At 34.3% G+C, this 12,221-nt stretch overlaps 1 protein-coding gene across 1 annotated transcript in view; it reads right to left on the minus strand.

The window, feature by feature from the left end:
- Positions 1-582: 582 nt before the first annotated feature.
- The window catches only part of LOC135219627 (uncharacterized), a 404,265-nt gene continuing 392,626 nt past the window's right edge, over positions 583-12,221 (minus strand). The window contains 6 exon segments of the mRNA XM_064256550.1: positions 583-4,188; positions 5,839-5,948; positions 6,072-6,275; positions 8,474-8,726; positions 9,493-9,644; positions 10,701-10,900. Of these exon segments, the coding sequence (XP_064112620.1) occupies positions 3,924-4,188; positions 5,839-5,948; positions 6,072-6,275; positions 8,474-8,726; positions 9,493-9,644; positions 10,701-10,900 (1,184 nt within the window). The 3' untranslated portion in view covers positions 583-3,923.

Here is a 12,221-nt window from a genome sequence, read left to right on the forward strand (position 1 = left end):
ACATGAAATAATGCATGAAGTACTGTAGACCCCAAAAAGGGCATCAGTTAGTGAACAACATTTACTACTAATAATGCACTTTCAATGATCCAATACAAAGTAAAGTACATTTTCCTCTCCTTCAAAACTAAAAGGCTTTAGTTTTGAAGAATAGATGGGGTTTATAACAAGTAATGAATGAGTGTAAAATGGGGTTCAGATTACACGGGTAACATACAGCATTTTTCTTTATGTTATTAAATCACTTTTGACAGTTTCAGGCTTATCCAACACATTAATCATCCCCTATATTATAATTTCCTGTAAAGATCATTGTGAAGTTTGCATTTTACATTCCAGTTTGTCTGGTTCATAATAAATGACAACCAATCAAAATTTTGATTATGGATATCAAAGAAAAAAAAATTGTAGTATTTGAATTTGAGATTTAAGTGTTCAATCTCATGTCTGGTTGAGACTGCCTTGGCTTGTTCTTTAGAAATCCACTGCAAATCTTAATTATTTCTTTTCCATAACGTATAAGGAACAAAGTAAAAGTCAGTATTTCTATTGTAACATAAGGAATTCCAGTAAAAGTCAGTATTTCAATTAAGAGTTTATTACTTTAGAATACAGGAGAAAGAATCCAATTGTTTATAGTTCATGAATATTTGCGTAAGTTCATGAAGTGTGACACAAAAATCTCCACGAAGAATAGTAAATAAAAAAAAATAAAAACAGGCTAAAGCTGATTAGAAATAACAGTGACTTAACAATCAACGGAACACTTTGCACCAAGACTGACACCTGCAAGCCTTCTATCTGGCTTGTAACCGAAATGGAACTAGCCTTATAAAAGACTTGAACAGTGACAGCATCATATAGCACACATTCATAGCAGCAGACATCTTCAAATTGGGGTCAAACCTGTCGTTACTAAATAGCTACTAGACAATGAGACTAAGGCACTTAAATATATAATGTGGTTTTTGTACTGTAAACCGTTGAGAAGACTTCATGGAGGCCCTGGGAATTAATTGCAATTATAAGGAGGATGACAGAAGTCAGCACAGGTTTATATAGGACAGAGTTCTAATTAAATTTTTTTTGCTAAAGGGTTTGTGGTACAGTAAAATTTTTTGCTAGAGGGTTTGTGGTACAGCAAGACGACTTTTGCACTGGTAGGATGAAACAAAAACTATTTTGCAACTGACCGAGAAGCTCCAGAATGTCCGCCCCTGGCTAATATTACAACCGTGACGACAGGTTGGCCCTTACGTAACTGAAGACTTACAGCAGCAATAACTCAGAATAACTAATACAGCATCTCTAAAACTATTGACTGTTACCGGACTGTAACCTTTACTAACTAAATCAAATTCCTGGGAAGTGGAAACTGACAAAACTTGACAGACTACACTCAAAACAACTAATAAAACTTAAGCACAGGTGCCCTTTAACAAAACACAAGAAAATCTTCCACATGGTTACATCCGGCAATTACACAAATATTGAGAAGAATGCAGCACATTGTTACCTAAAGGTTGTCTTACAAATTAGTAACTGAACCTTTTGGCTTAATTACATATTCCCATCCACTGAAATAAGTTTAGGAGCAACCTTTATTGCCAATAAAATATTAAAACTCCAATAACAAGAAAAGATATTTATAAATTAATGAAACAATAGTTTCTTTCTCCTGATACTTAAACTACTAAGGTACTACAACCACCCATACTTCTTTCTTTTTTTTGATGATCAATTAGAAATTATTACAGATTTACCCATTCAATCAACCTTTAACTTTCATATAAAATAAATATAAAGTATTTAGCATATTAAATCATAATAAAACCTATAAAATTGTTTAAAGTTCTCGTGTTTTGTATAGAAAAAGCCTTTGGCATACATTACTACTTAAACATTTTCTTAATAAATCATTAAAAATTTCTTAATTAGCACCATAAGAAAAATAAAGAATTCCTAAGTCTTCAAAAAGTTCTTTAAAGTAAGAAAAAAATCTGCAGTGTGAATCAAGGCGTTGTAATGTTCGCCATATAATAAACCAGAAATGCGCATTAACAAAAGTTTGGTGATAAAAGTTATGTTCTTAATGAACCGAACATGTCTTGTTACACATACACTCCATTAATACTTCATCACCCTCAAGAAACTACATTTAAGTCTTAGAGGAACAGGGAAAAGGACAAAACATTTCTAGTCAGGTCAGTAAGTTAAATCTTAATTTTTCAGATATCATTAATTCATAATTCATATGCATTGTTGGAATTAGTTTTTCACTCTTTTCTGTTAATTTTCCCCTGTTACTCATCAGGCAGTGAACTTAAGACTACATTGTCAAGACAAGACGGGATTTTTTCATGTATACCACAGGCTTTTTTTTTTTTTTTAACCTTGACACTTATACCTTTCCTAGGTCAAGAAAATAAATAATAGCCCTATTTTCTTCTTTACGTTCTTTTCCTGCATCCATGAAAAATCCCGCCCCTTTCAACTGGTTATGAAAGCTAGAGCTGAATAGTCAAGCCTACACTAAGGTGTTACATGCCTTATTTCATTAACTTTTAGGTCACATTGGGGATATGACACTACCATGCATGGAGGTTTGTAAAAATCTTCAGATGGCTGAAGCTACTGCTTTGTTAGCTTGTGCTACAGCTTAATCTTCTTAATTCCATCTAAATCCATAACTACCCATAGATGTGATCTCATAGCTTTCTTTTCTGATTACAGGAGCTTTACTTCCTGGTTACAGCTTCCCTGATTACAGGAGCTTTACTTCCTGGTTACAGCTTTCCTGATTACAGGAGCTTTACTTCCTGGTTACAGCTTTCCTGATTACAGGAGCTTTACTTCCTGGTTACAGCTTTCTGATTACAGGAGTTTTACTTCCTAGTTTCACCTGGGTAACATAACATCTAGTTCACCTGGGTAACATGGTTACATCAGTGGCAATAGATTGTGGTTTGCCATGTGTAATGTAATTAACTGTGAAGCTCAAAAAGATTTTAGCAGCAATATAGAAGCATAAGAGTAGGTGACTGTACAGACACAGTTCACACTGCCTCCTCCTACCCTGCTAAGCTTTCACATTTAACTCCTCCAAACTGATACGATGAACAAGCAAGAAACCAGCAAAAATTTGGTTTAGCTAGTCTAACAGCTTTTCATTATCACGTATGCCAGTCTAGAGTTTAAGTTTCTCAAATCTGAATCTATTCATTTGTAGAGACATTTATTTGTCTTTGGATGTTGTACTGTTCAGGAACCTTGTAAGTTAGTTCCCATTTGTTCTGTCTGGTCCGGGCATTAAGAGACTACATACCAATCAAAGAATACCTTTGAATGTTCTCAGTCTCTGTTATATGTCTGTCACATTCTTAGCCACCTAGGCTATTGCAGACTTGTCTCAAATAGTTTAATACATTATTGATATAATTAAAGTACGTATTCACACTGCTTTTAATATAAGTTACAGCTCATTTTACTTGGGTTCATTTTGTATATCACACAATATATCACACCTACCTAACTCTTTACATCAAGCTCATTTTTACTTTCATACATCAGTACCATTTTAGTTACAAAAATAAGAAACCTGATAATAGAGTAGGGATAAGGCAGTGGTGCAGGGTATGGCCAAGTCTCCATAGTAGTTGTTTTAAGTGCGGAATCAATTCTGAAAAGGAAACAAGGCCACCTACACCGGACCCAAAACCCCTTGGTAATTACACCAAATTACACACAGCCCTTCCATGGACAATCCAATAGAACCATCGGCTTCTTAACAACAGATTATGTCTTCATGGAACTATAAAATGTCCAAAGCTGTGTGTTATATGCCCAGTATGTACACCAGTTCAGTGGTTCTGTACATATGGCTTGACTATACAGTTTATATACACAATGTGGATGTTATAACTTCAAACAGGTGGTGGTCCATGAACATAACGTAACTGTGGTGTTAGCGTCATGGTGAGGCTATTGTGGGTGTCGCAGCAATTGGGTTCCAAGAGACAAGCAACACAGAATAATAGTAATAATGCCGCTTGGAAAGGAAGTGCTGCTCTTACCACACGCCACACCCATCCACGCCTGCCGTAGCCGCGATTTGAATCTCGACTGCTGACACGCCTATCGCCTCTACTCATTCGACTTATTTTGGAATCCTTCACCCAACTTCTTCTCCTACAGAAAAAACAAATGGATTGTTAAATGCTTTTAAATTGTAAATTCTACTTAACAACATTATAATTGTACTCAAATAGTTTTACAAAAGATCTCTTCAATAATACAGTCACTGTAGTATATTCTATTTTCCACCAAAAAGATGAGCAATATTTACTTTACACAAGAGGCACATAAATCCAGTTTAATTTCGACAAGGTACCATTGTACCACCTTTAGTAATTGATATAGCAAATTCATTATTAAAAGAAACCCAATCAAGAATTTATAACTATTGTCATACGATTTAAAACTGGGGAAAAAACTCAATATAATTATTATTCTTCTAGTTTAATTTGGAAGAAAAGTTTACCCTACACAAACTCTTATTTATTTCTCATTGAAGTGCAATTCTGACGTTAAACTGATTGTAATAAATTTCTAACTGAAGTTTGACAAGATATTATAATTTTGAACAATCTAATACAATTCAATACGACCTCAGGACCATATACCTAGCAATTTTCTTGTTTTTTTTTAATCTAATACAACTTAATATGACCTCAGGAGTCACATCCCTAGTAATTTTCTATGTTGGCAAATATTTGTGTGGAAGGTGATTATATTTTCAGTTGTCAACTTTTTTATAAATGATTGATAATAAATTTCCAAGGTTAATTAACAAGCTTTATAAACCTGAATTTAAGGTCTCATATACCAACCATAAATGTAATTTCAGTAGGTTATGTTTTCTAATTTCCAACTTTTCATTATGTGCCCAGTTTATATATAAATACTCTTTTTATAAAACTACTTTAACTGCATTTTGCATCCTTTGATAATAAATTTCCAAGGCTTATTAACAAACTTTATCAATCTGAATTTAAGGTCTCGTATACCATCCATAAATGTAATTTCAGTGTTTACTAATATTCAAATTTTCATTATGTACTGTGTATATATAAATACTTATATATAAAACTACTTTTAAAGAATAAAAAATGCACCTTCATAATATTAAGTTATTGTTCAATACATAGTCTATATATCATTGTCTTAATTCTATAAATTACATAATTTATAGAAAACTTATTTCTACTGATATCAGGAAAGGGTTTTTTTTTCTTTTAGTTCAACCTTATTGGAAATTTCTGGGTTTGATAACTACTTTTTACGAGTATATTGTGGCAGGATAGCAATTGTTTTGCCCGAGTATCTGTTTACATTATTTAACACCGAGTTAAATTTATTACTGACAACAACTCCATTATAATTTAAGACCTTGCATAACAACCCTGAGGGTTATAACAACTGATTATCTGTTCATTTTATATAATTTATTTTTGTAATAATCTGCTATCAAAGGTGTGAGGTTACAACACAACCACTGCTATAAACACAATGCAGGATGGTAGTAATGAAACTGTCTTCTAGTCAATATTTTTGGCCTTGTATGCTTCAAAACAAAATCAAACATTATTTCAGAATCTGGTTAGGATTAATACTGCTTTCATACATTTTGGTGACATTACTGAACAAAACCAGGCAAACTTTGCACTTGATACCAAATTTGGCAAGTTTACTGGAAGACTATGAATACATAATATTCTTAAATTGTACTTCAGTACTTTAGTACTATCGCATTACGTACACACATACACGCACACTTACCTTAGCTGAGGAGATGTCTTTGTCTGGTCAAGAGTTTCAGTTGATCTTACCACCAAGTCTCGGCAATGTTTTTGAAGGCCTTTTAATTCCATCTCAGCACTTGATAATGTCTGAAATAAAAAGTAAGGGGAAACACCATTAGACATTGATAAAAGTAAAAATATTAGTTCACATGAATTTTATTTGAAAAAAAAAAAATAAAAACACCACACAACCATACAAGAAATACTTACTTTTGTAATGGCTTGCCAAGCTTGAGAATCGGGACTAAGTGAGGCCTCGAGATCCCTGGCCAGTCTTCGAAGGTGTGCTAGTCGTCGTTCACGTTCACTAAGCTCTTCAGAAGAGCATGACTCATAGCCAGAGGTACCAGAGTCACTGAGGCAATCATCCCCAGAAGTACCCAGAGAAAGGGTTGACCCCTGAATATCCACTCCCTGTAAATGAAAAATAAGATTTAAATTACAGTATACAAAATAAAATAAACATATCTAATACTAACTGCCTTAAATTTTTGTTATACTTTGTACTCTTGGTCACTTAAAGCTACGCACACATTCCAGAAAATGCTTATAAACAGAGCTAAGTAAAAGTTATTTAGAGGGCCACATTTACTACATATCACCTAATGTCCCTTTGGCTAAGATGACAATCTATTGCGAGCGTTAGGGAAAAAGAATTGAGCCTGACAAATAAGCACTAATAAAAAAAAAGGGGTGGCATCATCATCGTTACACTGAAATTAATTTAGTTTTCACATTTTTTACCAAAAAAAAAAAAAAAAAAAAAATAGCATCCATTTTTTCTTACTGGCATTTAGTTTTTTATACTGCATCACAGCACGCACTGTTAAACAGCTGCATTATCGGACTATACAAAACCATAACTGCGTTACTTAATGCTAACGTACAAGTACAATACACCCATTCAAACCAAATTTTTTGTGATTTGATCCAGATCTTAATTCATTTTTCTGTGTTAAAATTAGGTCTTACTGAATTAGTACAACATGTACCATTTATAAGGGTTTCCAAAAGTAACATTAACAAACACTAAAATCTTTAGAACCGGTTAATGTAAACACACACATACACAGTTTAAATAGTTTTGCAGAGTAATGAGGGACAAGTGGCCGAACAGGTGGTGGTGGTGATTTTAGGAGGAGGCTTCACATAAGTAAATGGGCTATTGCTTGACCAGCATACTAATGAGAATTATAAATGTTCAAACTGCTTGAAGATCAGCATAACAAGAAAAAAGTTACAACCTTTCACATGCAAAAGTAATTAAGGAAATTTAATTTATATTCCATTCAATGTTGATTTTATTCACTGCAATACTGATTTAAATAAAAATTTATAAGATTTTATTCACTTCAATACTGATTTAAATGAAAATTTATGATTTCCAAATTTGGGAGAAGACTTTCTGGGCAAATTTAAAACTTCCCAACAATGTCCCCTTTTATTCATTCAGGACAAAGATTTCATCAAAACTTACCAAATGCAACAAACAATATTATTAATGATGCTTTCCGTATACGTATAGAGAATATTTAACAATCAGAAACAGCACTACATGTGTTTTACAATGACAATTTTATTGTGCTTGTGCTAATACTGATATTTTCTAACATCTGAATACATTAAAGTTAATATTTATTAATACCTTGGATCATGAAGGTGATAACCCATAAAAAATTACATGTTATAAGTAATTTGTATTTTTCTAAGGATACAAGGAATCAAGTCACAAAAGCTCATTATCTTGTAAATTTAGCTTCCATAGAATGAAAAGCTCTAATGGAAAAACACAGGCGGCCATCAGCCACACTACTCAACTGGCCAAATTACTATACATTGCAACGATATAAATAAGATTTTTCCTAATTACTATTCCTATATAGGCCTTAATTGAGATCCGCCTGGGACCATGGTTTCAACAAACTATAGAAAATCAATGAATATTTTCTGATAAACTGTAGTCCCGTTATGAGTTTTCTGAGTGTGTTTTCCTAATACTTTTAAATAGATTTTGGAGCGCCACTATAGCTCTATCCTGACCATAGGGGGAAATGGTTTGAACTAACCTGAAGCTTGGAAATCTTGGTCAGTGCAGTAATTCCAGCGAAGATTTTCAATAACTCGACCCCATTTTCATTGTTCTAATATATCCCCACTTCAAGAGTGCATGAACTTATTTCAACAACCTGAATCCCCTTTACCAAAAAAATTATTTTGCTAAGTTTGGATGAAATTGATTCCTGGTTCTGGAGAAGTTGGAAATGTGTGAAAAGATTGCACCTATCAAATACCAGACAAACTAAAAAAAAAAAAAGGATTCCTCTGCGCACTTTAGCTCCAGTAAGCTATAATGAGGAGTATGCACCAATATTTTGGTCAGTTAAAATACCTCTGGATATCGTCACATACTACCTAGTTAAAGTCAGTCAAGTAAAAGGCTGTATATTAAGTTTTGATACTTTCTTCTGGCACATGTTTCATTCCATACCCCTTTCAGCAAGCACTCTGATACATGCAACGCTAAGAATACACTGGCCCTATCTAACTCTATAATCTTGACCAAAGTATGATTATAAATGTCATCAAAAGTGCTAAATTACATCAAGTCGTACCTGTGTCCTGGTGTGCTGAAGCACCAACTTCTTGCCAGGTTGTTGGCTTTTACATCTTTCGTTTAGGAGCCTGGCCACATCTTGCATGGAGGCAGTCACGGAGTCAGTGAGCGAGCCAGTTTGTATGGCAGCATCAAGGACCTTGAGGGTATCCCCATCCTGACGCAGAGCTCGGGTCAGTTCTTCCGCTTCGGCTTCCCATAATTTCCATGTGGCTTCCAAACCCTCCAACCGGGACACTTCACTCGATGCCCTATTGGGATTGAAATATGTCATTATAAAAGGTCTGATGTAAGCAATGTTGAAGTGACTAAGCTTTCCTTGCTTTATGTACATGAGATACTAATACATAGAATAGATGTCATCAGTATGAGATGGATAATGAGATTAATATTGGTCACTCTCGAGTGAACTATGTGTATATGAGTAGTGACCAATTTGGTACAATCCATATAGGAACACAGACTATAGTGCAACACTATTAGCTAACATAGTTTCGTGTGAATATCCAAAATATAACACTACATGTAAAGTTTTGAAAACAAATAATTTTAAGGAATTGTTTAAGACTAGTAATCATATTCAATTTACCTAATTACAATTTTTTTTCAAAAGCTGCAGTTTAATCAATAGAATCAATCCTCTTACTAATAAAGACAAATACATCAAGCCAGGCTAGCGAGAGCTAATAATTGAGCTCAGTGGTCTGGTAAAACTACTTTATCCTTTTAAGCGATGGAATATTAAAACTACAAGTTAAAAGTTAATGAAATGAGTCCCATGACCACTGCGTCGGAACTCACTCCCATTCACACGTTCCCGTGGCCCCTTACACACTGTGAATTCAGTGTCAACTGAAAGCTTTACTGCTTAGTACTGTAATTATATTGAGCAAGGAAATAGGACATAACTGAACCGTTAATTAGAGACAAATTGAAAAAATTCCAGATATGCTTATATCTTGCATGTTATAATTTAGTACATACACAAAAGAAATGACTTAAATGACATTTGCTTACCGTCTATGGGCTTCGTCATGTAAAATGTAGAGGTCATTCACTTCATCTTTCAACTGGGCTAGAGAATATCCACTGTCTGTGAAGAATCTGTGTACTGCCAAATTCAGACTAGACACCTCGGCCTTTCGGGCCTTCACGTCCTCAAACAAAGCCTGCAATAGAACAATAAGTAAGTTACAATGTAATATCAAGTAACTTTCATGAGAACCAATAAAAAATTTACCAAACAATGTTTATTCTGAGGTGAACTAATTATTTTTCGATTGTTCCCAATAAGTTGCACTCAACGTTTTTGTAATCAAATGCAGAGAGAGAGAGAGAGAGAGAGAGAGAGAGAGAGAGAGAGAGAGAGAGAGAGAGAGAGAAATTTGTCAAGAAAATGTCAACCAACCCACGTTAAAGAAGGCCAGATTATGATAAACCGTTAGGGATAGCATACGTGTTTAATTTGTTTGGTTTTATGTACAGCCCGCCACAGAGATGATTCACTCTGGCGAGCCCTTGTAAGTTTTCTAACTATGTTGTTTCTTATAATTTATAACTCTCTTTTTAATCTTCTAATCAGCACCGTACCTCCTGCAGAATAGGAGTCTTTAGTTAATTTTTAAATATGCTTCCTTCTTGTATGATCTTCACTTCAGGCGGTATTTTGTTGAATAGTCTTGGTGCGCAATGTTCAAAAGCTCTCTCACCTGACATACAATTTGTTTTACGTTTGTATGATGTATAAGCAGAACAGGATATGGTGTGCCGAGTCGGCATTCTTGCTTTGAAGCTATGAAATGTACAAGACACTCGATCCAAGTATTCATTCATTTAATTAAACAAGCAATAAAAATTTTGGTTTCTTGCTAATAATAAACAGGCTTCACTTACAGAAAATAGGTTTATTAAACTCAAGATACCAAAAAAATATTCACACTATATCGTGTTTTACGAGAATAACGAGATTTTCTTCTGGCAACAATTCTATCTCGAAAGCAAGTAAACTTAAGACAACAAAACCGGGTATTCAATAAAAATAATGGTTCTCAGTGTTCATCTGAGAACCTATATATATATATATATATATATATATATATATATATATATATATATATATATATATATATATATATATATACATATATATATACATATATATATATATATATATATATATATATATATATATATATATATATATTTACACTTTCCATGTGTCATACCTTAGCCTCTCGTAATTTGCGGGCGAGGTCCTGGGGAGCCTTGAGTGATTCTGTGTGGGAAGCCTCCGAAGCTTGTTCAGCCAAATTCTCGAGTGTGAGACGAAGGTTTTTCACTTGGCGCTGCAGTTCGCGAACTTGGCTGCTCTGCCTCTGACGTTCCACCGCTTGTGCTTGCAAAACTTCCCATCTCTGCACTATGCCTGTAAAAATAAACGGGCATTCTTCAGTGATAACTAAAGTCAACCATACGTATAAATACTTCTCAATAATAACAACACAAAATTAATGTAAACAAAACGTTGCGAATGTCATGCGCATGCTTAAAAGTATATCAACATGCTATTCGTAAGTGTCCACTAACGTTTCATTCGACGAAACATTTTTAAATTTCTATTCAGAATAATGAAACCAAGTATAGGTTAAAACTCAGCATTAAATAGAGAACGGCCCTGCTGCAAGAAGGACTAAGACTTAAACCTTAAAATTATTTGCGAGAAACTTACGACACAGAATTGGGTAGAACTTTCTTCTGGAGTAGTCACTCTCGTAGCCTTCATCAATCACTCTCTGGCGATAGTATGGAGGCATGATGATCCCGGCCCGATTTTTTTTTTTTTTTTTAATTTTTTTTATAAATATTCCATTTTAGATTTTTATAATGTCTAATTTCACCAATATACTAAAGAAAACTTTGCCAACACTGAAAAAAACAAACGAACGACTTCGTAACCAGTCACACGTCTAATATAGTAACCACTATTTTAGCCACTTAACTCACACGTTGCCCTCTTTTGGTATTGTTTTCTCGTAAAAACTTGGGTTTGCGCCATAGCCCACACCGAGTGTCTGGCAAAAGACCACCAAAATACAAAGATTTGACTTAAATTCAATCTATGTACAAAAATATTGGGAAACGTTGTATAAACTAACACACACACACACACACAGATGATTAGTTTAGAAAGGAAACAACTGATTGAATATACTACATGGAATAAAATGCAAGTGATGCGGTCGTAGATGAGAAGGAGAGAGAGAGAGAGAGAGAGAGAGAGAGAGAGAGAAATGAACAATTGGATCTAAGAATTAAGGATACAAAAGGAAAATTGCTGTCTGAAGTGAAGCAATCTTGGTTTTAAAAAATGACTGACTATTAATGAACACGGGAGATGAACGAGAGGCAGAGCTGGAGAAAGTTGAAGCTGAAGAATGTAAGTCACGGGGCTAATGGGATTATAAATGAGATACTATGCAGTGTGCTAACTGTGTATGCGCTTTGGCCGACCTTGGTTTGTAAGGTACGTAAGATGATAGAAATATTTTGAGATATTTATGAATGACAGAAATGTCCCCGAAGGAATAGGCGATAAGCTTTGGTGCATAATGTAACTTCGTATACCAAAAAAGTTGTATGGTACGATTTTGAATTAAAGAAGTGTGATGTATGGGATGGATAACCTGCGAAGTACAGTATGGTTTTGACAAGGCACTGGGTGTGTGGCTTTTATAATTAAAGTCATA

This window comes from Macrobrachium nipponense, chromosome 1 (genome assembly GCF_015104395.2).
Source record: "Macrobrachium nipponense isolate FS-2020 chromosome 1, ASM1510439v2, whole genome shotgun sequence".
Lineage (NCBI taxonomy): Eukaryota > Metazoa > Arthropoda > Malacostraca > Decapoda > Palaemonidae > Macrobrachium > Macrobrachium nipponense.